At 41.8% G+C, this 26,622-nt stretch overlaps 1 protein-coding gene across 1 annotated transcript in view; it reads left to right on the plus strand.

Moving 5' to 3' along the window:
* NHSL1 (NHS like 1) overlaps positions 1-26,622 on the plus strand; it is a gene marked incomplete at both ends in the record, with an annotated part of 182,745 nt that overhangs the window by 154,812 nt on the left and 1,311 nt on the right. Inside the window, 4 exons of the mRNA XM_082481913.1 lie at positions 4,458-4,650; positions 9,567-9,698; positions 19,554-22,982; positions 23,537-23,666. Coding sequence (XP_082338039.1) covers positions 4,458-4,650; positions 9,567-9,698; positions 19,554-22,982; positions 23,537-23,666 — 3,884 coding nt within the window. The remainder of the gene's footprint in view (positions 1-4,457; positions 4,651-9,566; positions 9,699-19,553; positions 22,983-23,536; positions 23,667-26,622) is intronic.

The raw sequence follows: 26,622 nt of genomic DNA on the forward strand, positions 1-26,622 counted from the left end.
ACTAGACCGGGGACCTTGGTCTGGAGGACACCAAATAGAGCAAGACATGACTAATTCAACTTAAGTGTAAATTCATGTAAATTTATAATGCAGCAGTGTTCTGTAACGCAGTGTGAAACCCCATGGGTTGAAGCAGGCACATAAAGTGACATTCTCGATTGACCAAGAAAGAGAAATTTAAAGGTTTGGAGGCTGGGTTTTTCTTCCCTGTTACTGTTTGCCTTGATCCCTTTGCACTGGGTAAAAGGGCACTTGAAGCCATCAATCCTAGTAAAAGGCTGGAGAAGAAATAGGATGTTGACAAATAGTAATAGGCAACTGAATTGGTATGGCTTCTGTCCTCAATGCTGATTTTTTTTTTTCTCGATTCTGTTTCTCTGAGCAATTATAATTTTAGAAGTGATTGCAGTAGACAGTGAGGTAAAAGACATAACTAGAAGTTTGAAGTTCCTTTGCTGAAAGCTGAAATTTGTATGGATTGAATTTTCTTCCTGGAGGTCCTGTCTTTTTTCAAACGGTATAGTATAAACCCCTGGAATATAAAAAGATATTTAGGGAGAGTGTGCTGCGAGATACACAGCGTATACTCACTTGTCATCTGAGACCTCTCGAATACCATGAATGTGCTGAGGTAGTGAAACCCTTTTGTTGTATCTCAGCGTCAGAGTAGGCTGGGGGACAGTATGTTAACACGGCAAAGGCAAGGTTCTGGTTTACTAAGCCATATAGCTTGCCTATAGGTTATTTATTTATAGGCCATTTCTCTCCTTCTCATTTCAACTCCTACTTGAAAGTTCATGCTTTTTCCCCTCTAACGTGTGTTCGTGGAAACACTGCAAGGTCCGAGACTGTTGCTTTCACTTCCCATCCTACTTTCCCTCTTCTCTGGTCCATTAAAAAGGACAAATTCCAACAATTTTTCCTGAGGAGATCGGAAACATACCGTTGCACAGAAATTTGGCCATTTAAGTCTAGCAATAAAGTTGTTATGAATCAGAGATGCTTTAAAAATGGGACAGGTGCTTTTCTATTCTGTTACGAACATAGTGTTTGTGATCAGCTTTGCTAAGCAGATACGTAATCTCAAAGTACTGCCTAGTTTGGTTCTATTTCTGATGTAACAGACCTTAATTGAGAATACTTTCCTGTTATACATCAGCATTCACTGCCTCTTTCAGCAAGCTTCTGTGTTGTAAGTTTGGGAACATTTGCTAAAAATATGTAAATCCCTATTTTCATCCTGATTATAGAGGTAAATAATTTCTATGTGAAGAAAGCTGAAACATGAGCTGCTGTTTTCCTGTATGTGCAATAAAGCTCTGTATGGCTTTGTCATGCCCGTTGAAAGTATCTTCACGTCACAGAACCGAGTAAATACACCACTATCATTGTGAGTACTTTGGAAGAATGACTATCAATAAAGACTATTATGCTTATCCAGGAACCCTGGGAAGTGTACCTACAGATGAAACGTGAGCATTTCTTCCTACACCCAAAACCACCTGCAACTCTTTTACTGCATTATTTTGTAGAAGTACACGCTACTGCCCTATGGCAGAAAATCATTCTCACTGATACAGTGCTTTGACTTCAACTGCACGATTTGGTTTTCAATTGCTTTTCATTCGTTACATGCTCACTGGACTGATTCATTTCTGTCCATCTTCCTCCATCTGTCCCCAATTTTTTCAACTTTTAATTCTGCAAAATTTGTGATTGGTGCTCCATATTTATTTTTTTTTTTATATAACTAGGCTTCCCTTGTAGTAGATGCTTCAGTTCTTCAGTTCTTCTATGTTTTTATATACTGTAACAGAAAAAGGGTTCTGCTTGGTTTGGGTAATTTCCTTGGAAAGGAATGGTGGCTTTGTAGCCACTATCTGCCACTTGACATATTGGAGTAGCCCCTGGTGACTGCTGTATGACAGCTGAGACCTGGCACTGCACTACAGTCTGAATGTGACAGATATTGATGCTGACAGTATCAACCAAGCAGAGTACCCGAAGGTCACTGGAGCTCATCCTCACCCCACAGAAACTGCAAAACCAGGCTTGAAGCGACTCCCTTGGTGCCCCAGAAAAGCTCTTTGTAGAAGGAGGAAAGCGATATTCCTCTGCTTCAGCCCCCAACCGCTCCTTTAAGTGCACCCCATGCCAGTGCCTTGTTCCTTACAACATGTTCTATCTCTCAGCTGTTTGTAAACCAAATTAGGGGGAAGCATGGCCTGGAGGCAGCTTTCCCTTCCACAGTGGCATTTCTCTCCTAGATTGCTTAAGTTAGTCAAGGTTTTTATAAATTTGAGCAGTTTGAGGTGGGAAAGTCCTTGTGTTTGTGTGTAGGTACATGTACATATGTGTGCCTGTGCTGTATATGTGTATGTACAGTGTATGTACACACACTCATAAGAAGATAAGCATTCACGTTCTATTTTTATAGAAATGGTTTTAGAGCCTTTTAGAGACAATGAGGGCCTGAAAAAGATACTGCTGTCCTCCAAGAAGCGTCTGTTGAAAGAATTGCTGGGGCTTTCACAGGGCTGAGCCCTTTCCTACAGAGCAGCATCTATCCCATCCACAGCCTCCCTGGTAAAGAAATGTAAGACTGACAAGAAATGGCTTGTTTCCTCAAAGAAAAGCTCCCACATTTCAAAGTGTGGTTCCAAACCGCAGGATGATATTAGTAATAATTTTGTTGCCTGGATTTTTTTTTATTATTACCTGAAGAGATTTTATTTTTCTGTTCTTTTACTTTTTGCCTGGAAGTTGCTTTTATTTTTATTTTTTATTAAATAAATTGTTGGGCCCTGTCCGAAAGGATGTGGAGTCGAAGCATAATAGAATAAATAAATGGCTATTTATGTGTAAACAGTGGGAACTCCTCATGGTAACAGGAAGAAAATTAAAATCAGAAATGATAAACAGTGGTTGCGGCACAGCGCCTGGGCACGTCTTTTGTGTAGCATTCAGCTTCAAGAGAAAACAGATCGCTTAGACTGAAACCCCATAGTAATAAAAAAAAAAAATCCATCTGTTAGAAATAGCTGCGATGTTTCTTTCCATGCCTGCGTACAGCAGTGAGGCAGTGACTACCAGGAGAGGCAGTGATCCAGTACTGACAGCTCTATTTTGGGTAGTAGTCTGCTCTCCAAAGGGAGAGAGGAATAAAGTAAAGGCAGGACAGACTGTGACTCTGGTCTGGTGGCAGAGAGGGAGGTCCCTTGTGCCGAGCAGCCCAAGCAAACCCCCTGCAGCAGGGTTGGGAGGCTGCAGGAGATCACTGCTGGCACTGCAGCCTCGATGCAACTCCTCTTACATGGTTTTCTTCTCTGTTTTATTCTGCCTGGGGGCAGGAGGGAGGCGGAGGTTGCTTTTCCTCCAGGCCTTCCTTCCTCTTCTGCTTCTGGGATTCCCTGGGGTGCCTTGCTGGCACATGCCAGGAGGAGAGAAGGCTGTTTCTCCCAGGTTTGCCTGGAGTTTGTGACCACCTGCTAGAAGCCCTAGTGATGTCTTCTGCACGCCCTGAACCTGCCTGTCCTTGGGGTTTGCTATGGACTAGTACTGTCCCATCAGTAAAAAGCTACATTATTCTTTCTCTGCCATTACTGGCATCCAAGTGAGGACGTGGTAATGAACACAGATTTGCTTCCTGAAAGCAAAGGGCATTTTTTGGCATTATAACTTTGTCTGGTGGAAGGATTTGCATAAGTTGCTGCAACCTCTTTTTTTGGTGCAGAAAGTTTTTTGTTTCATTGGGTTTTGGTTGGTTTTTTTTTAAGCAAAGCACCCATCATGGAGGTGAAATCTGACAACTGGATACGGGATGACTTTAAAAATTACCATTCCATGGCTACTAATATTGTTTATTACTTCACCCCTGAAAAAAGAGCAAAATGAACCCCTCCACTATGGCGTGAGTTTCTCCAAGGCCAAAACAGTTACTTTTGCTGCCTTGCTAATCCGTGGCTGATGGTTTTGTAGCGTGCGTTGGCTGGTTCTTTTACTGAGCTCTCCCAAAGTCTCTCTCTTCATAACAGGCTTCTTGCTGAGACCTTATGCATCCTTACAACCTAGTACAGCTAGAACAAAGCAGTGCTCAAATCCTATTTTCCCAATAGGGCACTGGGAGGGGTTAATCACTCCAGTGACAATGTCAGTGTGTAAGATAATTAGTTACTGCACTTTGCTCTGCTCAAGACCACTCTTTTCTCTCCCGTTGGTATCTATTCCTTAGACTGATCAGATGTCTTGGATAAATACAATCCACTTGTTTTGTTGTGGGTTGATTGGTTGGTTGGGTTTTTTTTAAATCACTCTTTTTGTAGGTCAAAGTGTGATATTTGTGAGAGTGCATTTTGCCCCACAAGCAATCATGCTGAAAGCAGCAGCAGTACCATAGTCCCATGTTTGGGGTTTTTTTGGTAGTAAACTTACATTGTTGCATGTGTTTCTGTTTGTAGTGTCCCGTCTCTTCCCCCGAAGAAGAAAAGCTTATTACTATCAAAAGGCCTAAAACTCCAGTTTCAAATGAGTTATCAGATATCAACACCCAAACCAACTGGACTAAGTCACTCCCGCTGCCAACGCCAGAAGAGAAAATGCGACAACAAGCACAGGCAGTCCAAACAGATGTGGTTCCTATTAATGTGACTGGTAGGCTTTTAATTTCAGTAATTACATTACACTGATGAGGGAGGGAAGGGATAAAAGGGGATCCATACAGTTGGATAGTATTTTGACGCTCATATGTTTGATGCATGAATTTAGAATTACTTATTGCACCTGTCTGTGAAAAGCGTTTTGTGTTTAATAGTTAATCTCCAAACTTAATGAGAAAACCTCGAAATCCCTTAAAATGATCATTAATGAAGATAGTCTGCACAAAATGGGCTTGAAACAGCATTAGATATTAATGAAATATAAGAAGAGGATTGGTAAATAGCAGTGTTTTTCTGTGGACTGCACTGGAGATATGTAATGGAAAACATGTTTTATGCAATGCTAATGATATTTCAGGATTTTCTTTTAGGAATTTTATGTAAGGAAGGTTATCAGGGACTTCTGTATTCCAAAGACTAAATGTTACAAAACTCAACAAAAAGAACCATAGGGTCTTATTTTTATCAGCAACGAGAGGTTTAGGTGGCAAGGAGGGCATGGGAACAACAGCAGAAGTTAATGGCTCTATGTCTTTGAGCAAGATTTTGGTAAGACACTCCACTTATGTGACAATAGTCCACGTTTCCTTGTTATGAACGGTGTATTAACTCTTCATCTTGAAAATGCTCTTTCGTTTTACGGTTGTAGAACTCCCACTCTGTGGAAGTTAAATTCTGTTAAAGCCTAATGCTGAATAGATACTTTGTTGTGTGTAAATAGAATTTCTGTGAAAGGCTGAATTATCACTTCAGTTTAATACTCCCTCTTTTTCTGCGCAGTATCAAGATTGTCTATTATTAGTCAATTCAAATAACTGACCGTTTGCCTGCCAAAACCAGGATGATACTCAATATCCAATTTATTTCAAATGCCATATGGCATGCTCTGGCACCATGCTCCCTCTTACAATCAGTAGCTTGCAATGTTTGGTTTAGTTTTGAAAGTAAATTAGGTGCTCTCTTTCCCTGAGTAACTACCAGTAATTTTATCACCTATGTTTTTGTAAGCTAGTATTTTAAATAGTATTATTTAATATTATTTAAATAGTATAGGAGCAGTACTTCTGTGACAAACATCAGAGAGCTCTGAGAAAGCAACAAGGAATGTTTCCTTAAATAAACAGCAGAAAATATTTGAAAAAAATAGCATGAAGACAACAGAAAATTACAAACACCCCACCTCTGGAAAACTAGTAGAAGGAAAATAAATGCAATGCTGAAATGTTACTAGGCCAGTTGGCATTATCTAGGGAATATAGGATACAGATGCAGAAGGCCGAGTTATGGAAACAACAGATAATCTGACATAATTGATAAGCTTGAGCAGGGCTTAGATAATGCAACAGCAGGAACAGGGTATACTTAACAGAAAAAGTAATCTTCTGTTTGATGTAATGACCCTGTGTACTGAAAATATATGGAGGAAGTAAACAAATGGGAAAAAAAATGAGGTAAAAGAGATCAAATAACCCTCATAGATTTAATTCAGTGTCGCTGGGAACATTACTGTGTTTGGATAAATTACACTTGCGTCTTCAACCGGCTTAATTTGGCTGGAGTAGCAAACCCCGTATCCCCTGAATTCTTTGGTTTGTACTCGGCAAACTCATCGGTTCTCAACTTTTCTGATAAAAATAGTGCAGGTGCATATTACACCTCACCTTTCTGGCGTGTGCTGTTGAGCATTTGTTTCCTTACAAACACAGTAATCGGGAAGGATAGAAAGGGAGGGCAGTAAAGGAAGGCTTTGCAGTTGCAGTATGCGGACTGGTCTCTGGGATCCACTGTTTCCTTTCCCTTGGAATAATTATATTGCTACTGTGCAACAAGGCAAATGACAGTACCAGGCTACGATCCACACACAACACAAAAAAAGCTGCTGTCCTTGTTCCTCTTTAAAAAGTCACAATCTGCTCCCCTCCTCTGCCCTCCCACACGCCGAGTAGTTTTATTTTGTGAAGTTCCTTATGTTACTGCACGAGGCAGGAAAAAAGAGACCAAAAATCCGCTGCCGTTTGTTCCATGTGCCGTGGAACAAACTGTCTCCGGGTTTTGTTTTGATTTGGCTTTTTCCTTCGCTTGCTCTTTTTCTCACTCTCCCAGAAGAGAGGTCAAAAAACTTCCATTTATTACTCCTGGCATGAAATAAAAGGTTAACCTCCGAAGAGGCTGCTGGCAATTGACAGCGTTTTCAGCAGTGCACTAGGAATGATTCTGCTACAATGGCCTCTCACGTGGCTGTGCAACAAATGCTCCGCGAGTTCAGCTTTCGGGGCTCTTCGGTGAGCAGATTGCAACTAATACAGTAGTAGTAAAAATCTGTTGGATAGCCTGCAGGTGCAGGGGCATTGCATTAGGCTGACAAGCCGCTGACTAGACACCCAGATTCGGAAGCAGTTGCAGTCTTTGGGAATGCCTGGGCTGAGCTTATTCTGGCCTGGAAGGGGTTGGGCTGAATTTTCAGTGGTGGCCAGTCTTTGCTTTTACATATCCTGTGGGTTAAAAGATGTATAATGGTGTCTGCTGTTGTGGGTTTTCTGGAACTAACTTTCTTTCCAGATGGAGGAGTCTGGTGGTGGTGGAGGTGATCAGCGCCAGGCTGGATCCTGCAAAACATTTAAGCATTTGCTTGAGTCCGGCTTGACTGACTTTAGTGAGATTTAAGCACATACTTAAATATTTTCGGTGAATCCAAGAAAACTAAGTGAACTGTATGAGGGAAAACTTAGTAAACTGTATGAGGAATGCTTAGATGATTTGTTACAAACCTGCAATAGAAGGAGAAAAATATCCTTAAATCTGCAAAATATATTTAATGTTAACATCAATATTTTCTAAAAAAAAGGTGACAATGAGGAAAGGAAAAAAGACTGAGGCATTCTGATTTTGCTTGTTGGAATTTATTGAAGCTGCTACTTTGAAATTCTACAAATTTGCAGAGTGGCTTTCAAAAAGCCTTTGTGTATCAAAAGCCATTGAAGATGGATTGGTTGAGTTAGCTCTTGAGTAGTTCAGGGGAAGAAGTTACTGCGGATCAGCTGACACAGTAACATTTCCCCATGGTCATCCTGTTTGTGCTGTCTGAGGCTTCATGTAAAAGACTCTGTCCTTGTTTGCACCTTCTACGTACCTTTTCCATTTTATTCCAGGGCATTCAAAGCTGTATTTTAATGTCCTTGCAACTCACCATCTCAGGCATAATTGTTTGCCTTTGAATAGATAAAGATATGTTCAGAGATGGAAAACGTTCTCTTTCAAATTCTTTGGATTTGTTACAGCGTGGCTATAATTATTGTTATCCTCCATGGCAGAATTATCTAATGGTCCTGACCCTGACCCCGTAAGGGTCCTAACATCGTAATAGCGATAATGCCCCAGACAGTGGATAGTCTGTCTCAATATTTTAGGACTTCTACTAAGCCTGTGGGATCCATAGCTCTTAATTTCATAGATCCCATGAGCTTCCTTCTCCCTTAATCTGCCCTGACTTCAATCAACCTGAAACTCGGATGAAACTGGCACTTCTTTGTAGCTGCAAGGATTCTGCTTCGCGTGAGCACGGCTCACAGAAGCACAAGGCTCCGGTCAAACAGAGTCAGAGTCTTTGTATTTACAATATGGTGAATTAAACTGCTGCATTTTTTCCTTGCATTTTCACAAGTCCACGTGCTATACTTTAATATATGACTGTATCTTTAACTGTTATAGAGGAAATAAGGTTTTCTACGCTATTTGCACGACACACATCATACTGATGTGTAGTCAGCCAGGGGTAATACTTATGACATATTAGTTACTATGCATTAATCACTTTTTAGAGGTAAATAATTTGGTCATCAATTTAAAAAAAATGTACAAGGCAAAAAACATATACATGTATATTCAGGTTTTTTGGCATTTAGGTTTTGAATGGGTCACCTAAAGGAGACGTAGTAGTGCTTTAAAATGCTTTAACTTCTAAAAAGGCAACTTGCGTGTAAGATGTGGGGGGCGGTAGATTTTTAGAAGTGACAGGGAATTAACTCAGCTCACAATCTATAGGGTAAGTTTTTTCTTGCTACTAGTAAAATGACCAAATTATAAACCTCTAAACAAAAGTGAATTCCTAAAGAAAAGCTGCTCAATCTTAATTATAGTGTTGCTTCTGGGTCCCATTATGATACAGCACATGGTCATCATAAGGCTTTGTCTGGCAACATGCGCTTACACACGTTTTTCTTCAGCTCTTGCTTGTATATTTTTATAGTAATTTATAAAGTTTCAATTTTAAGCAGCTTCCACTCTGACTGAAATATTTATGAGACCACAAGATCAGTTTGATCTCTGCATGCTCCATAGTACTTATTTGTATTCATGTTAAAAGATCACCACCAGAAATGTGGTACACTTGACAGGTTTAGAGCAACTTGGAATGAAAAAGAAGTGTCTCGTGTGATTTAATGATAGAGCTGTGCAAAGAAGTTGTAATAGCTGTTGCCAATAGCAATGTCTGTTCCTTTATAAACCATTGCGATCTTTCATTTTCATGAGCAGATTTGCTTTTTCTGCAGCTCATTACTTTAAAAAAAAACAACAACCACACACACACAAAAAAACCCACAAAGGGTCAAATTCAAGCAAGGATTCTGTTTGCTTGTAGAATTAGAGCTTCCCTGAGCAGACCTGAACTGGGCTCAGAAAGTCAAAATTCCTTTTAAAACCTGCAGTAGTGTGTAATGGATATGTGCGTCTAAAGCCTTACTGTGACAATATGCTGTATCTTCTTTCAGTGTAAAGCTTCGTTGTAGGACCAAGCTAACATCATTTATTAATGCCTTTTTTTCCATTTCTACAACAAAACTAGTGGAAGAAAGTGCATGATGTCAGTGTGCTTGGAAGTAATGTTGCTTTGCTTGTTCTACCATGTATTAGGGGAGAATTTCGACCGCCAAGCCAGCATTCGGCGGTCTCTAATTTACACAGACACGGTGGTAAGACGGCCGAAGAAAGTCAAAAGGAGAAAGACTATTACAGGAATCCCTGACAACATACAAAAGGAGCTAGGTATGGCTCATCAGAACTGTATTCCGTCCACTGTTCATTGTCACTGCTTATCATTACCCAACTAATACCATTACCAGTGCTCATGAAACCAATACAGTCTGATAGCCTATTACGGTTCCAAATACGTGTGTGCCTCCTTGCCACCTTGTGCATCTGGACATTAGGGTCTTTTGTTTGGTGGCTTCCATCTGCTGAAGGGAACAAGGTGTTTGGAAAATGGTGTGCTGGTACAATGGAAAACTGCAGGGATGTAAGGTTTCTGGTCTTTAATGCTTTCCTGGAGATTTGGTCCACTCCCCCAGAATGTTCACTGAAGCAAACCTGAAGTGGGCAGGAATTTTGGCTTGCAAATAATTACTCAATGGAGTAAAACAATTCATGGATGCCTTCCCAAATCTGCCAAGAGTTGCATCAACAGTGAAAACCCTGTATATTTTCCAGTTCAGTTTAGATCTAATTGGTGAGCCCCTAAGTATCACTGTTATTTGATTCAGTGATCAGTCCAGCCCAAACCACAACAGATTGGAAGTAATTTACATGGGCTCATTAGCTATTGCATATATTCCAAAGGAAAAATTCCTACTTGGTCACTTTTACACTACCTCAGGCTGTCCTCTTTCACAGTTAGTAGCATACATGATATTCAAAGCTGATGAAGCAGTCTGAATTTTGGCAGACCTTTCAGGCACTTTTTGCAGAACTCTTTGATTTAAATCTGGTCATTCTTATTTATTTTTAAAACAGATATTACAGTTTTTCCCAAATGATCATTTCACAGATAAAATTATGCTCCACCTCCCTGTTTTTGCAGTAGAGGAAGAATATCCTTTAAAATAGTCTGCCAGAACATAATTTTAGGTGTTCTACATGTGGAATCATCTCATATAATGATGATTTCAATAAGTTTTACTACCTTGCATTTTGCATCTTTTAAAATTATGTTTTCAGTTCTTGGTTCTTTGTTTAGTTTTTTCAGAAAAAGAAGCAAAAATAGTAACTTGTCTGGGCGGGTTTGAAATGAGCTAGAGGGCCAGGTGTAGAGAAAGCCAAGAAACGAGCAAGTACGTGAAGAGCAGTCTGTGAGTGGAACTGTGCTCTTTCCGCATCTGTAATGAAACAGTGCCCTGCCATGTGAATCCTCTGCCCGAACCCTGTTAGGGCAGCAAGTTAGGCAGATTTAAATTCTGTTACCTTTGGATCTCACATAATGATTGTATTTCTGGCCAGGTGTCTTTGTCTATCTCTTCTTGTGGGATGGATACTGGTTTTCGCGTGCCGTAAGGAACTCCTCCTCATAGTGTGGGTTCCCTTCCTCCCTCCCTCTTCACTGTCCATAGTGGGCCTTGCCACCTGGCAGGAGATACTTTCCAGACCTGGAGTCCTCCTGGAGGTCAAAATCTGAATTTGTTATTTCCTAAGAGGGAACGACACATTTATCAGCCTTGCAATCAACTATAAGCAAGCTTGAGAGTTAAATAAAATAAAATAGACTTGTTCTAACCAAACAAAGATCAAACATGGAAACAAGCAACATAAAACTTAATATTGAATTATTCTTGACAAAAGATTCCCTTCTCTTGTTTTAGGTCTCTCTGAGGCTAGTCCCTCAGATACCGTGTTTACAGCTGGTTTGAGGAAGAGCAGAGAGAACCCTCATCCTCTCATCTGTTCAGAATGAATACTTTTTACATTCCCTTCTTCCATTTTAAACTAAATTGCTTTGCTCTTTGTCTAGAGCTGAGATGGAATGACTTGTGCTCCTTAAAAACGCTTGTGCTGCTTAAATGCAAAACTGTTACAGGACATCGCTTAAACTGTTCATTTGCAGGGTTGTTAACAGTGGTCTTGAGTCCAGTGTGGTATTCTGAAAATGACACACATACCAAGGTCATAGTTTTCAAGAGAGATTATCTTTGACACATATAGGTCCTACCTCGAGGGCAGATAGCAGAGAAAAGCGGAGCAAAGCAGAATGTTTTGTTCCACACTACCATTTGTCACTTGCTGGGGTTCTCGATGCACTTTCAGGTACGTGGATTTGACATGGGTGACAACAGTACTTGGGTGATGTGCGATGTGCAGAGAATGCTTCCTGCCCGCAGCGTTTCCAAAACTTCGAGGTTATGTTTATGACCACTTCAGACAGACGTTTACTGCTTTAAAACATCAACTGTAGTTTACCTGCTGGAATAAACTGAGAATGGTATTGGCATCTATCTTAAAAAGAGTTCTTCAATTAATATCTTAAAAGAAGTTTGTGACTTTTGCCGATCTGCTTGCTAAGGGTCTAGATTTTGGTCTTTCATCTCTGTGCTGAGCACATTTCACGTTGCACTGCTTGAAGGGTTTCCTTGGCTCCTATTTTAAGTTGTGGAAATTTCACGGCTGGCAGTATCTCACAGTAGGAGCTCTTTCTGGACGGTTCGCTGGCCCACAGCCAGCAGGCACGTAGGGCTTCAGCCATCTGCCCTATGGTGGAAGTTGTCTAAGGAGCTTCACGTTGCTTCCGTGGTGGTTGCATGTCATCCAGACAGCAAAATGTATGCCAAGAAAACTCTCTGATGGCAGTATCCATCCTGTTAGCGTATTGCTTTCCATCACTAGAAACAAAGTGGGCTTAAAAAGAGAACAGTTATCAGTGTCTTCATCTTATAGATGGGGAAACGCGGCATGCTGCAATGAAGTGAGTTAGCTGAAGTCACCCACCAGGCCACTGGCAAAGCTGGGAATAAATTGTCTCCCCCATCCTTGTTCAGTGCTCTTTCTGCCTTTTCTCCCCTGTCACTCCCCAAATATTTCTGTAGCTGTATGTTCCTTGTTTCTCTTACGCAGTCCCAAAACAAACAACAAGTTGTTTTGAAACATTCCACAGTTCATTTGATCGGAACAAGGATCCAGACTAAACTCCAAATCAAGCAATTGCGTTGTACCCATTGACATTCTCCCTGTGGTTTCAGCTGAATAAATCTCTTTGTTTCTCCCCTAAAGCATTGCTGTGAATGGTTACAATATTTACACAAAGATTAAAATCCCTTGGTATACCAAAGTTGCTGTGCGCAGGCTAAATAACCAACACGTACAGCAGATTCTTGTTACCTCTTGTTTATCCTTCAGAAGGAAGCAGAAACTTGAGAGAGCCTCAAAGCTTCAACCAAGCTTGAACTATTTTCATTTCTTGCGAGAGAGCCTGGAAGAGCTTCTGCCGGGCCAAGCTGCTGGGGTTCTCCCCTGGCTCTTTCGGAACAAAAACGACCAAACAGAAGAGAAAGCCTGTGCTGATTGCTGGCCTGAGTTCAGCGGCCGTGGTACCTTCATAGAATTTAGCGAAACATACTGCAAGGAATCATTAACTGCACCCATGAGGCATGTGCTGAAAGTATCTTTAAACATTCCTACTTTTGAGCATAGTAATACTGCTGTGTTTTCACAGGTGTCCTCCAGTGACGAACCAGTCTCTCTGAGTAGCCTGGAAACTTCCGCATAAAAAATGCTGCGTAAATAAAATGCAATGTGATAGATAGAATTCTGAGACAGAATAAGAATATGAGGTGCCTACCAGTTTAGAGATGACAGTTATTTTCTGAACAGTTATTTTTTATCAGCAGGACGCTCTCACTAGTATTTAGTGGCGTGACACCAAAGTAGGAGGAGAAGGCAAAGCATTCTTCTCTCTGCCAAACACAGCAATGAAAAAAATAGGTTTGCATACCTCTGAATTACCTTCGTTGTCTTACAGAACATAAATATTTTATATGTACGTATTTATTTTTTTTTAATGGAGTCAATGTTGGATCAAAACTGCAGAAAGGGCAAGAAACTTGCAGATAATGTTTTACTTCAAGTTTCTGTGCTCTCAGTTTCTCTGCTCTGTGTTGCCATTATGCATTGCCTCTAATTGTCTTCTTCAGGTGCTACCTTATATGCAAACCGGTATTCTCCCCTCAGGCAAGATGATGATTCCCAAATAGATGTTTGGTAGAGATGAGCAGCTCTCTGGGAGAACGTGTTGCAGGCCTTGCTCATTTCTTGGCTCTTGGTTGTCTTCAGCTTCCTTCACATGTTTCACCTCTCCAGATGAAGTAAAGGCAGCAAAATGCTTTCACATTTCCATGGTCCCTTCTCTATGTCAGTGCTCTAGGGTCTGGTTCAGACTAACTTTCTTTTTGTGAAGGTACCAAGTTATCTCGTGCGAGTGTTTCTCCAGAGCTCTGCACTGGTGCAGCCCCAGGCACCGATGGACAGCTTCTGGTGTCCCGGACTCCCTCCCTGCCTTGCAGGAGGAGCAGGTCGCAGACCTGGGTATCTGTTCCACCACAGCTCATCTTCCAAATAAACATAACCTCACTGAAGCAGGGGAGAGGAAACCATCTTCAAGTTTTCCACCTTTTGATTTCTTCTTCTTCTGCCAGACATTTTGCTTTTCTTTAATCACACAGAAAGTTTAATCGCACAAAAGTCCTCTTGGTTTTCAAACAACGTCATCTGATTTTATGCTTTGTGTGTACTTTCCTTGAATTATTTCAATACTTTTTTTTAAGCCTTAAGGTGCAATTCAGGGTCTTTACGGCTCTGTGATTCCTCCCCTCCTCCCCTCCCCCGCCGTTTTTTTTCTCCTTCCTAATGAAAGGATTCAGAGGGTCAGAATGACCTCACACGCTTTTCTTCAGCTTATTTCCCTGCCTCCAGTTTTCAGAAGCTTACAACGAGTTGTCACTTCTAAGACCTCCTGTTGGTCATCAGGTTGGATATGACTGACACCTGAGAGAGGTCAGTCCTTCATGTGCTTCATTGTGGCACAGCTCAGACCCCCTGTTGGCACCAGCTGGTGTCCCAGGTATCATTTGGGACTGTTGAAGCATCTCCTTTGATATGTCTTAGGGGAAACAATTCAATTTCAGCAACATGGGGCCACATAAGTCCTTGTGATCTTTGGGAACTCGGGTGTTCTATTGAAGACTCCTCTTAATTGATATTCTTTTCCAATTAGTCCTTTCAGCACTAGCAGTCATTCAAGTCATATGTCCCACAGGTAAGAAGAGTCCTACAGAACTACCACACAAATACCCAGCTGTTCAAGCCAAGTAATTCTGCATCCTGCTTCAAGCTGCAACTTTAACAGTCTTTGGAATGAATATCTCTCTTTCAGAGTTACTGTGCCTTTTAACTAATACTGGTTTTATAGCTGTAGTTTCTCAACGTTGTACGTTTCCAGCCCTATTCATTCAGAGATCAAGGTGTTAAAAAGTATGTGTCATCTGCTTTTTGATAACGGGGCATGATGCCAGGAATATAATCTTTACCAGAGGCTGTTCAGTTAGTTAAATGAACAGAATCAAGAAAACTCAAATACCCTGTATTTTTATAAAAATTGTCCCTTTCAGGGTGGCAGTGATATATGCAAGGATTCACAATATTTTGTAGCTGGCAGTACTGAAAAGTGTTGCAGGATTCTCTGCAATACGTTTCTCCCCTCTGAGAGATTACAGATGCTTCATGGAGCACAGTGAAAGTTCCTTAAAATTCCTATAAGCCCGATGTACTTGTTTGTTTCTTGTTGAGTGTCTATTAAAAATCATTTGGTATGTAGGTACTAGGGTGAAATAGATGAAGAATCTCTGGGAGTTTTTGTCATACTGGAAGTTGTGGTGCCTGCACGGTGACTTGGCCAGGTCACCGGGTTTGGAGGAGGATTGCTAGGTGGGGCATGGGGAGAAGATGAAAGCAACAAATCTTAGGAATGTGCCTGTGACACAAGAGACAAGTGCTTATAGGAGAAATGATTAGTCCGAAGAAGTTTGAAAAGAGAGATTACTTCTATATACTAGTTGAAACAAGCATGTTATTTGAGATATCAACACACATACTTTTAATCTCCTCAAATCCCATTTTCTACACTCATTTCAATGCAGAATACCTTTCAGCTGATTCTCTGCAGCAAGTTGCTGGTGCCACCAGATCAGCCAGAGTCACATGGAGTCTTCTAGTAGCTAGTACCTGGCCCTAGGGATTATGTGCAGACACTTTCTTTTTTCTGTCAAGTTTGCAGTCAGTCTCATTCCCTGTCAGCTCTAATAAGCGACACCAGTAGCTACCAGTGTCAGGGAAAACTGGTGTAGCCTGTATTTGCCTATCTTGGGTCAAGCACTTGGAGCTAAGGTATGCATTTGAACCTCTTCTCCGTGCTTCCATGCAAGAGATGTTAAATATGCTGCACGTTCCACTTGTTCCGGACTGTGGGTGTTCTTTACTGGCTGCTGAAGTCTGCACTGAACATGTGCATTAGGGAAGAGATATTTTCAGCATAGCAAGAAGTAGGGTAATAAAGGAGAAAGGAATGTAGATACGGGTCTCCTGTGGTGGACTTAGCACCGGCCGCAGGGCTACTGGACACAGGATAATATAAAATGCAGACAAGATGATTATCGGTTACTTTCAGCCACATTTATTGTAGCACTAAATTGCAGCCACTTCTGACTTCGTATCATTCAGTGCCTGTAACCTGATGTCCAGTTCTGCAATATTTTTTGCTGCTGTCTGCTCAGACATCACCCCTGCAATTAGATGGACTTGGGAATGGTATTCTTTAAAAGCTCTGATTCGGTTCCAGAATTTTGGCGTTGCAGAAATCTTGTAACTTCTGAGTGCTATTTATTTAAGTAGAAGTTTTCTGAGAGACAGCATTTTCAGTGTAATAGTCCACTAAAGGTTTGAGCTGTCCCTTAGAATTGGATTGTTCATCTTCTAGCTGCAGTACCAACAAAGGCGGTTTGATTGTAAGGGTTTTTGAAACCCCTTGCTTTTCAGCATTACTCTGGAAGCAAGTGAGGGTCTTACAGCGCATTTGTAAATTGCAAACGAAATAATCTTAAAACCCTCAACCTTATAAGAGAATACCTGAGTCTTAAATGTTCCTTTGGTTGGTTTTTTGAACCATTTTCCTTGCAATTTTCTGTTGTCCCTCTTCAGGAAATGGAACTGTAAAGAAAGCAATTGCTGTATTATAAAGGGCAAGTAAATCCTCACAGCTTTGCATGAGATTGTGATGTAAAGCCAAAACCAAAACTGAAGTAATTTCAGAACGTGCTGCATTTCTACAAAAAAATATTTAAAACCTCAAAGTTGTGTTCTTGTAAAGCAACAGCCATGAAAAGACCCTTCTCTGACCGTATCCCATATAATGATTGAAGGATGTAGCCCTGTAGTTTATACTTCTGAGACTGGTCTATCTTGCCCCCTCTAAACACTGTATTTATTTTGGTTCTGAACCATTCTAACCACAAGAGGCCTCGCGGTGGTGCAAAGACCTGCCCTGATGGGCTTCCCTGCAGGATTGAGGTTGTAAAGGTTTACTGCTCTTGAGTCAATTTATGCAGTTTCCATGAGCATAGTAGACTGGACCCTAAGTTACATCTATTCTAGTAACAAACACAGGGTTAGCACTGATGCTCAAGGTTGTTCATGCTGCCCTCGTGTTCGCGTGCTTCTCTGGTGCTGCTCTGGTCTGGGCCAGCCAGCGGTCTCCCAGGCTCTGTGTGGCCACGGGTGCCAGGGGATGGGGCAGGAGCGGCTCCCCCAGACATTTCGGTACAGCCATCCTTGCTGGAAAAGAGCTTAGCTTGGATTGACATAAGAAGCATCCTTGGCCTCTTTCATTTAGTAGCTTAGGTGTAGCGCCAAGGTTTCATTTTCTATTTCAGACAGTTTAAAGCATCACTGTGCATTTGCAATAAACAATATGTCCCAGTAATGCATTCTGACACTCTCCTCGTTTTGGAAGGAGGAAAGGGGATGTTAGCAAGTCCAGTGTTGTCCTGCTTTGCCATCCACCTTCCTGAGCAGTAATGTTTTAAGCAAGCATAAACTGTCCATGTATGTTACGCTGCTTGTGGAGCGGAGTGCATTTAGCTTCCTTTGTGCATACAAACGTACTGCATACTGAAATGAGGTACTCTCAGCCACCGGTCAGTATGTGACGGTATTAGATACTTGCTGTAGTGCTGACAGCTTCATTCTCCACAAGCCCCATCCTCTGCCTTGTGTGTGTACATTTCATAGTGGTAGAAAGAAGAAGAATACCCCATCTTTTTGGTTATTTATGTAACTTAATATGCAGATTTTTCTTACTGCCTATTTTTAATTGGCTAACAGTTCTCGTCAGTGATGTCATGGTTCCAGAAACGTTCGTAATGTCTACTTTGACGTTTTTCTCTCTTAACCTGATTTTATAGAAAAAATACACATGGAAAGCAGAAGTAAATTATTTTTCTTACTCTACAGTTTTTAATCACTGTATACAGAATATGCAAATACCTCTCTTGCTTGGCTGCAGTAGTCCATCTGTTCTGACAGTATCTCGTATCAGGTTATCCAAGATGTTTGTCAGCATCCAAGTATCAAGCTTTGCTGCAAATCTCTACCAGAAGCTGAAAGAGGCTACATTTTCATGAGAGCAAGAGAATCTACACAAAGCAAACTAAATAGGCTTCAAGCTGCTAAAAGACTACTTATGTGCCTGGGGAAAAGAAGTAAACAATCTTTTTGTGTGTGCTGCTTTCACTGTAGCCTTTTCAGACCCTCTTTTCCTTATCCTAAATGCCTCTTTTGCCTGCCAAGAATAAGGATAATTAAACGTCCTTTAAGTGGCGGTTAAAGCTGCATGATAAGAATACCTATCCTCCTGATGTAGCTCCATACAGTAAATATAAAAGGAGAACAGTCGTATCAGGCATGCTACTTCATCGCTCCCGAGACTAGCTTTAAGGCGGAGACTTGAAATAACCAATTTTCCCCTGCAGTGACATATGCAGCATCCTTACAAGCATCTCCAGCAACATGCCTGCCTCTCGTGTCTGCTCTTTATACAGTAATGCAACTGAATTGAAAAGCAACAGCCTTACACAGACTAATTTTAAAGCAGTGCTCTGCTTTGTGATTTTAGCAGGCAGCTACCGATAAAAATGTAAATTTAAAAGAACCCTAGAGTTCTGTCTACTGGCCCAGTGATAACTATGCTTTGAACTAAAACTGTTTTTCTATTGTCGTCAATTTTTTTTAAATGCCAATATATGATTATTAATTAATTTTTAAAAAGTACAGTTATTTTTTTATTTCCTGATGGTGCTGAGGCTGAGATGACCATCAGTACTAGCTGTTTCTTTTGCCTGCTTCTTGAGTTTTTCCTTTATGATAAATGGAAAGTAGTTGTATTGAGAAATTAATGATTTTCTTTGCAGTGTTGGATAATGTCTTTGTATAAATGCTGTTACAGCATATGTATTGTTTGTGGTAAAACAACGCATGTTTCAGTGTGTTAGTCTCCTTTCAGATGAACTGCAAGACTTGGAGAGCTATCCATGTCTCCCGAAATTTTTTTCCTGAAATGTAATGCTTTTAAAAAGCAGATCTGATTATTCACACTAGTCTCCACATTTCCTTCCCCTTTTCTTTATTGCATGAGGCATTAGCATGGAAACACACTTCACATTGCTCAGGCTTTTGTCTGTTCCTGCTGCTTTGCCTACTGGAAATCAAACAGTGCTACTTGGTTTCTGACATAACTGATTACTATGGAAATTATTACCATGTCATAAACAGAGGATTTCATGTGTCGAATGTGCGGCAGGAATGCAGACGATTCTGTAAGCAGAAGGTTCCTAGTAATAAGGAAAAAGGGAAGAGAAATGCAGAGAACACACAATGCCTGTACAAAACCCATTGTTGCAGATTCTTTTTCAGAAGGCATAACCTTCAAGAGCATGGGGATCAAGCAGTTTGCTGGGTTTTTTGTTTTTAAATGAGTAAGAAGATAAATGTGCATTTGTACTTCAAGGAATAATTATTTTATTTTGACTCCAGCAGTTGGCACTGGCCAAAGTGATTTCCGAGGGCATTCGATGTATGTCCCAGATCACTGTTCCACGCTAGGGAGACTAGACAGCTATCGTTCTGCTATGCAGCGCTCCGAAACCAAGGACACCAGCTGTCAGACGGAGGAAGTTAAAGTTGTGCCCCCTTCAATGAGAAGAATACGCGCCCAGAAAGGACAAGGCATTGCAGCCCAGATGTCTCAGTTCTCCAGCTCATCTGGAAACATGTCAGTGATGAGTGATTCTGCTGCAGTTACATTTCCTTCTCGCCAAAATAGCGACATAGGTTTTCACAGCTTGCCTCGGGCTGGTGTGAGAGTGTCTCTGCAGTCCCTAGAGCAGACACAGACCATCTCTCAGCAGACAGAAGACATTGCTGGCACTTTACCCCACCAGATAAGTAAGTTGCAAGTGGATGATGGTGTTGTGCATCTGAGGAATAATCCCACGACAGGGACCATGTCGAGGCCAAAGTCTCAAGAGGTGAGAAGCTATGATACCGAAAAGTCCACAAGCCCAGCATGTGTGGTCTCTCCTCATGCCACCTACTCAACAAGCATCATACCCAACGCAACACTGTCATCCTCCTCAGAAGTTATTGTTATTCACACTGCCCAGAGTGTTGGATCATTGGATAGTAAAATTACCAGCTCCGCTGCCTACCCAAAGCCAAGAGACAATCCTGTTGCCAGCAGTGCAGTAAGTGGGAAAGAAGATCATCATTCATCAAGCGGTAACTGGAGCGAAAGCAGCTCCACGCGTCACTCTCAGACTTCAGATACCATCCCATCTAATACTGTCGTGATGCTTTCTCTTGGTGACTCTGCTGTCTCTCTTAGCACTCCTGGAAATGCAGAGGCTGGGTCTCAGAGCGTGAGTTACAGCTCTAGGAACAATCTTGCTTTATCAAACCCTTCCCAGGACAGCGATGGTAGGAGTGAATCTAGCTATTCAGGGGAGCGAGCACAAGCAGCAGTGAACAGCACAGAGCGTTGGCTGTACAAGTCTGCAGAAAACAGTGAGACTCCTTCGCGCAAGGTGGTTTGCACCACACCAGGCTGTGCCACTCCTGGTAGCAACCTGAGCAGCAGCAGCCTGGAGAGGACTTCGGTCAGGGATGATTCTACTTCTCTGTATTCTGTGGACCACGATGGTTTTTACAGTTCTATGCATATGGACTCCGGACTGAAGTCAGACTTGCCATGCAATAGTACTAATGGTTTTGGGAACCCCAGAGACAGTGTGATAAATGTCTTTGAAGGAAAGGAAAAGAAACATCAGGATGACCAGTCAGGCCAAGGTGACAAATCCCTTGCAAGAAACATCTCTCTCAAAAAGGCAAAGAAACCGCCTTTGCCGCCATCCAGAACAGACTCGCTCAGAAGGATGCCCAAGAAAAAAGCCCAATCCAATGGACAGGTACTTGATGAAACCCTCATTGCCACCCTCCAGCATTCTCTGCAGTTGAATCTCAAGTGCAAAAATGGCAGCTCCCCTTCCCAGAGCCCCTGCAGTGATTATGAGGATCCCTGGGTGTTGCGCTCCCGCAGCCAAAGCTCGGTCAGTGCAAGCAGCAGCATGATGTCCACCACTGCACCAAACCTGTACTCCATCTGCACAGTCACTCCCTCTCAGAGTGAAACGAGTAGCATCAAGTCGGAGTACGCGGACCAGTGGGGTTACTACAGTGACTATGCTGCAGTGGCGGATGACCAGGTAAAATCCCCAGTGACCCATTCTGCCAGTACATCGTCTGCTCTCAGTGATTACAGCATAAGCCACTTCAGTGATGGCTCGAGGGCTTCTGTGCCACAAGTGCCCAGTGGACTGGCCAAACCAAAGAGCGCTTCTCCAGAGAAATCCCACCGAGTCACATCGCCATCGAGTGGGTACTCCAGCCAGTCCAATACACCCACTGCGCTTACTCCAGTGCCTGTGTTTTTAAAATCTGCATCATCAGGAAATGGGAAATCCAAGCTGAAGCCTAAAGTGCCTGAAAGGAAATCCTCTCTTCTTTCTTCGGTCTCCATGTCTTCATCCTCCACTTCTCTTTCTTCAAATACATCTACTGAAGGGAGTGTGAGCGTGAAGAAATTGGACCCCACCCTGAGCTCTCCTCTGGATTCTGGTGCACCTCCTCCACCTCCTCTTCCAACACCTCCTCCACATTGCCCCGAGCTTTCTCCTCCTCCTCCCCCTCCTCCTCCTCCTCCAGCAGAAGTCATGGATCTGTCACCATTGCCAGCCTCTCCCACGTTCCCCCCTCCTCCACCAGAAGCTGATGTAAATTCTTGCTTTGCCCAGACTGTCCCATGGTTTCCGCAGGAAGCCTCCATCAGTTCATTCTCTTCCCCTGTTCCTCCTCCTTCTACTTTCCCATTAGCTGTCCCACCACCAGCACCACCTCTTGATCCCAAACTAACAAAAGGTGCGACAATATACCCACAGTATTCTTTTAAGAAATGTAACCAGGAAGATTCTTGCTACAGTCCAGTGAAACAGCCACTCAACAAGCAAGATGCATCGAGACCTGTGATGCCCCTAGTAACTACCAAAGCATTGCAAATGGTGCAGCTGAGGTCTGTGAAAAAAGCGACAGAAGGTGAACTATCACCTGAATCTGCTTCTGAAACCATCTCTCAGGAAAAGGGTACTGTAAATTCGTCATCGCAGTCTTCCCTAAAGCCATCTCTCTCACTAAGACTCAGTAACAGCTTAGGCGAAGAGGAAATGAAAGCTCAAGGTACTTCATTTAAAAACTCAGTTCAAACACTGGCTCGGGGATCTCCTCTCATTCTCTCTGATAATGTACCTGTGCTTGACAGCGATCAAAAGCCTGCAAGTGTGGTAGGTCTAAACAAGTCTTTAGAAGGTGATTCACTGGGGACGGCTACTGAAGACACACCTGAGTCTTCAGCGCAGAGCGAAGACCTCCATTCTGGCATGTCACTTCAGGGGTCCTCAGCATCCCCCAACAAGACTCAGGTTGTATTGCCAAGCAAGAAACCACCTCCTATTTCAAAGAAACCCAAACTGTTCCTCGTTGTACCACCTCCACAATTAGATCTTACAGTAGAGAAAATAGCTGAAGTGGGTGATACTGTCAGAAGCACATCAAGCCCAACTAAGAGAGACGCTGTGCTTGCACAGTGCGAGGAGGCGAGAAATTGTCTTACAGATGGACTCAGTTCTAGCGAGATGGACTCTGGCAGCCTGGTTCCTGAGGGAGGAGCTGCCGGATTCACCTTCTCTGAGACAGTGGGAGCTAATGCCTTTGTGGTACAGCCTGCTGCATCACCAGTTCAAGAAGAACCCAGGCAGGAGGAGCAGTCCGCTTTTGATGAAGGAAGCAGTTCAAGCAGCAGCCAAGACAGCGGCAATAACGCTGACGGGCATCTATCTCAAGAGAACGAAAGTGGTGAGTCTCTTTTCTCTAACCCTTCTTCATATGCAGCCGTAGCTATTTTAAAGAAGCTGGGGAGTGAGAATAGCAATCCTCGCATTCAGGTGGGCTTCTGTAGAGAAATAGCCTCTTGCGATAGTTAAAGCTAAAAGCCTAAAGAAAGTTGCAGGGGTCAGATTAACACTTAATGAGATTTCTTACAATTCCTTTCTGACTTCTCCTTATGGCAAACATGGAAATAAAACAATGGTTTATTTTTAACTGTGCTAGGATTAAAACATGCTATGAAAACAGGGTTAGCTTTCTTAATTTTGATTTTGCATTTTAGTGGAAACCATACAAATTTTCTTTCAGTATTGTTCTCTGCCTGTGTGTGTGAGCAAGCCTAGGCATTTCATGCACTGCAGTTTCCTAAGCAAGCGTTGTTCTGAAATCACAATAATGACAACGGTGCACTCACTCAGTCTCTCGGATGCTTTGCCTTAGAGGCAGCAAGGGCTGGATTCAGAATTATGTGCCTGTTGGGTTCCCATGATAGACTGACGGTATTGTTCATTCTCTCTGCATAGTGGAGGTGTTTGAATCGGATACAGCAAATAGTGCATTCCTGCCGAGCAATAGTTATGGGGAAGAGACGGACGGAGTGGCAACACCAGCGAGACCAAGGACTACTGAGGATCTTTTTGCAGCCATTCACAGGTACTGCAGAAATTGCCCTTCACATAGTGTCAGGTCCGGTAGTTCTCTCAAAAAGTAGCGTAACGTTGTTTTACTAAAACACCCAATTACAACAGTCATTGTTTTAACAGAAAGCACACATTTATCAACTTTCTACTAAGGCTATATATGAAAAAGATAAGGAAAGAACTTGTGTTTTATTGGTTTACAAATACATGTAATCCATTCTGAACTAAAAGCTACCTGATTAAGTCAATGTGTATTATATTATAAATATCCTGCCCCTTAAAATATCGTTACGTCTAGTATTTATTGTACTGTTCTCAATCTGCCATATTAACTCTACTGTTGCTTTTTCTGTGTATCTTTTTGTTTTCATTCTCGTTCTCCTCCATCTCTTTTTACTCTCTTCGCTGCTTATATGGTGCAGTTTGGGACAGAGGCTCAACGCTAATGCTTCATGGCAAGCGTGGCTGAAACTGGCAAGTAACACAACATGTCAGTCATATGGCAAAACATATGGCAAACGCTGGATTATAGTTTGCCATAATCCAGCCTGAGGTCGGGTGTTTTGTGTCAAACTGGTTCATGAATGAAATGTGTAATACTGGCTCTATTATTAATGACATTATTCATTTCCCTTAAAAACAAAATCATCCTGAATAGGCAACTAGATTTTTGTGCTGTTCCCGTTAGGTTCTCAAAAAAGAAAAGGAAAAAAAAAAAGCTTAAATCCACAAAATGAAACGTGTGCACCATTTAAACAGTACACGCAGAAGACCATTACCACTCTCTGAACTACTGAGCTGCCTTTTAGACTAGCATTGATGTAGCGGTAGTGCCATCTTGTGGCTTTATCTTTTACTTCAAAATTTAGAGTGGCCATCTCTTGTTAACTGGTCACAGAAAGTGCTTGGCAGCATCCAAATAGGTTTATCTGGGCGTTTAGTCAGCTTGCGCATCTATGCGTGAGTTCTGCATCAGGAGTACTGAGGGATGGAAAAAGCCTGTTAGGAGAACGTGGCCAGGAGCTGGGAGACTGCAGCATGTGGGATGCAAATGCTTTTTTTTTTTTTTTTTTTCATTTTTGAAACTATTCTGTTTCAGATGTTACAAAAATTACATATATATGATACTGACTTTTTATAACTTACCCCTCAGGACTTGGTCTTTAGGAGCTGTTCCAAAAATGGTCTGTTGCGTTCATGTTGCATGACGCTCACTAGGACTGCGACAAATCTGTTTTTAGAATGAAATATTCTGGCCAGTAGCCTTTCTTCATTACGTATGCAGATAGAGAGTGGATCTCTGTGTGTATGCACATACATGTAATTCATGAGTTTATGGGGAAATGGACAATGGAATTGGATGTGACATAGTTAAAACTGCTCGACACATTTGTTATTACGACCTTGCTTTTGCTGGCTTTAGACTCGAACAACTATCTTCCTTGGTTATTAATTAATAAAAAACATTTTGGTTTCCCCCCTACTATTTCTAAAAGGTATTATTTCAGCGATTGGCACTCTTGAATATGTGCTTTGGAGGAAGAAAAGAAATTTAGTGGGATGTGCATTAAGGGCAGGAAGAACAATCTAAGTTTAAGTCACAGTTTTGTTTTAATATATACACTATCTCTGTCTGAAAAGCCACCAAAATCAAAATGGGTTCTTAATTTTAAGTTTCTGCCATAATTCATACATGCTGAGAAAAGCTGGTTAGATGCTGACAGCAAACTGACCGCTCTGCGCTGCATTCACAGTCTTACTGAATTACTTCAAGCCAGGATAACTAAGTCTTTCCCTGCAGATCTTAGCAATTGAATTTTGCTTTCTGTTTATTTGGAATTTCATTTGGTTTTTGGCAGCAGTACAACCTCAGCATTGCAGTGTTTAAAGATACCCATAGGCAGCCAAAACCCTAATGAAGGGAAATCTTTTCCCTGTAACTAAAGCACACACATGTTCACACACAGACTTGCAGAGCATCCAAACACCAAATTCACTTGCTGCCTGTGCTGCTGGCACACAGTTAAATCTAGACAAGGTTTGCCACTGCTGAAGTCGTCATTTTATCCCTATGCCATCTTCTGGTGTCTATTCGTCCTCAGGCTGAATGGATGTCGGTATTACATTCTTCTTACAGAAAGGCAGGGGGAGGCGGCAGCAGCTGAAACTAACAGCTGTTACAGCTGCCTGTGGGGGGTATCATAAGTGATATATGCATAAACTTCACCACTTAAGAGAGACAGGATTGCTCCAAAGTCTTGGCAGAGCTTACGCCAGTGTCTGTTGCTGCCACCTACGCAGCTGATGGATCCTGCTACTTTGTTTTCTGTTGGTTTTTTTTTGTTATTCTTCTCAGTAGGCTGCAACGCATAAAGACATTTGAGCTTGCCTTGGCAAAATCTCAAGGCCTTACAGTACAGCTAATGATGATGTTAAGTAGAAACCAGTTTTACAAGGGGAACGGTCTGTATTGAACACATGCTTGATAAAAATTAATATGGAATTGTAGCACGATAATGTTGTATTTGTAACAAGTCTGCTGACTTGTTTTAAACTTTTGCCAAAATAGCATATGTAAAATTACCCTTTATACAATCTTTTTTAATTAATTCTTGCTTACTCTGCAAAGAAGCAAACCAACTTTGCTACAGATACCAGGCATGTAATACATCCCTTTCTTTAAGGTTTCTAATAATGTGAAAATGGGGCAATAGAAGTCCAGTTTCCACTTATTCCCAGCTCCATGATTGTTTCTTAATTTTGCTTTTGTTATCCCTGCACTTCACATTTAAATTAAAAAACACCGCCCTTTCATTTGGAGAGATAACTTTCATGTCAGGAAGTTGATCTCTCCTTCTTTTAGTCGAAGAGTTGCAATGACAGAGAGCATCAACAGAACTTTGAATCTTGTCTGTGCATCTTAATAGAAGCTGGAAAACTCAGTTTTCACTATTCATTTAATGTTTGGA

The sequence above is a fragment of the Vanellus vanellus genome (assembly GCF_965231255.1).
Source record: "Vanellus vanellus genome assembly, chromosome: 3".
NCBI lineage: Eukaryota > Metazoa > Chordata > Aves > Charadriiformes > Charadriidae > Vanellus > Vanellus vanellus.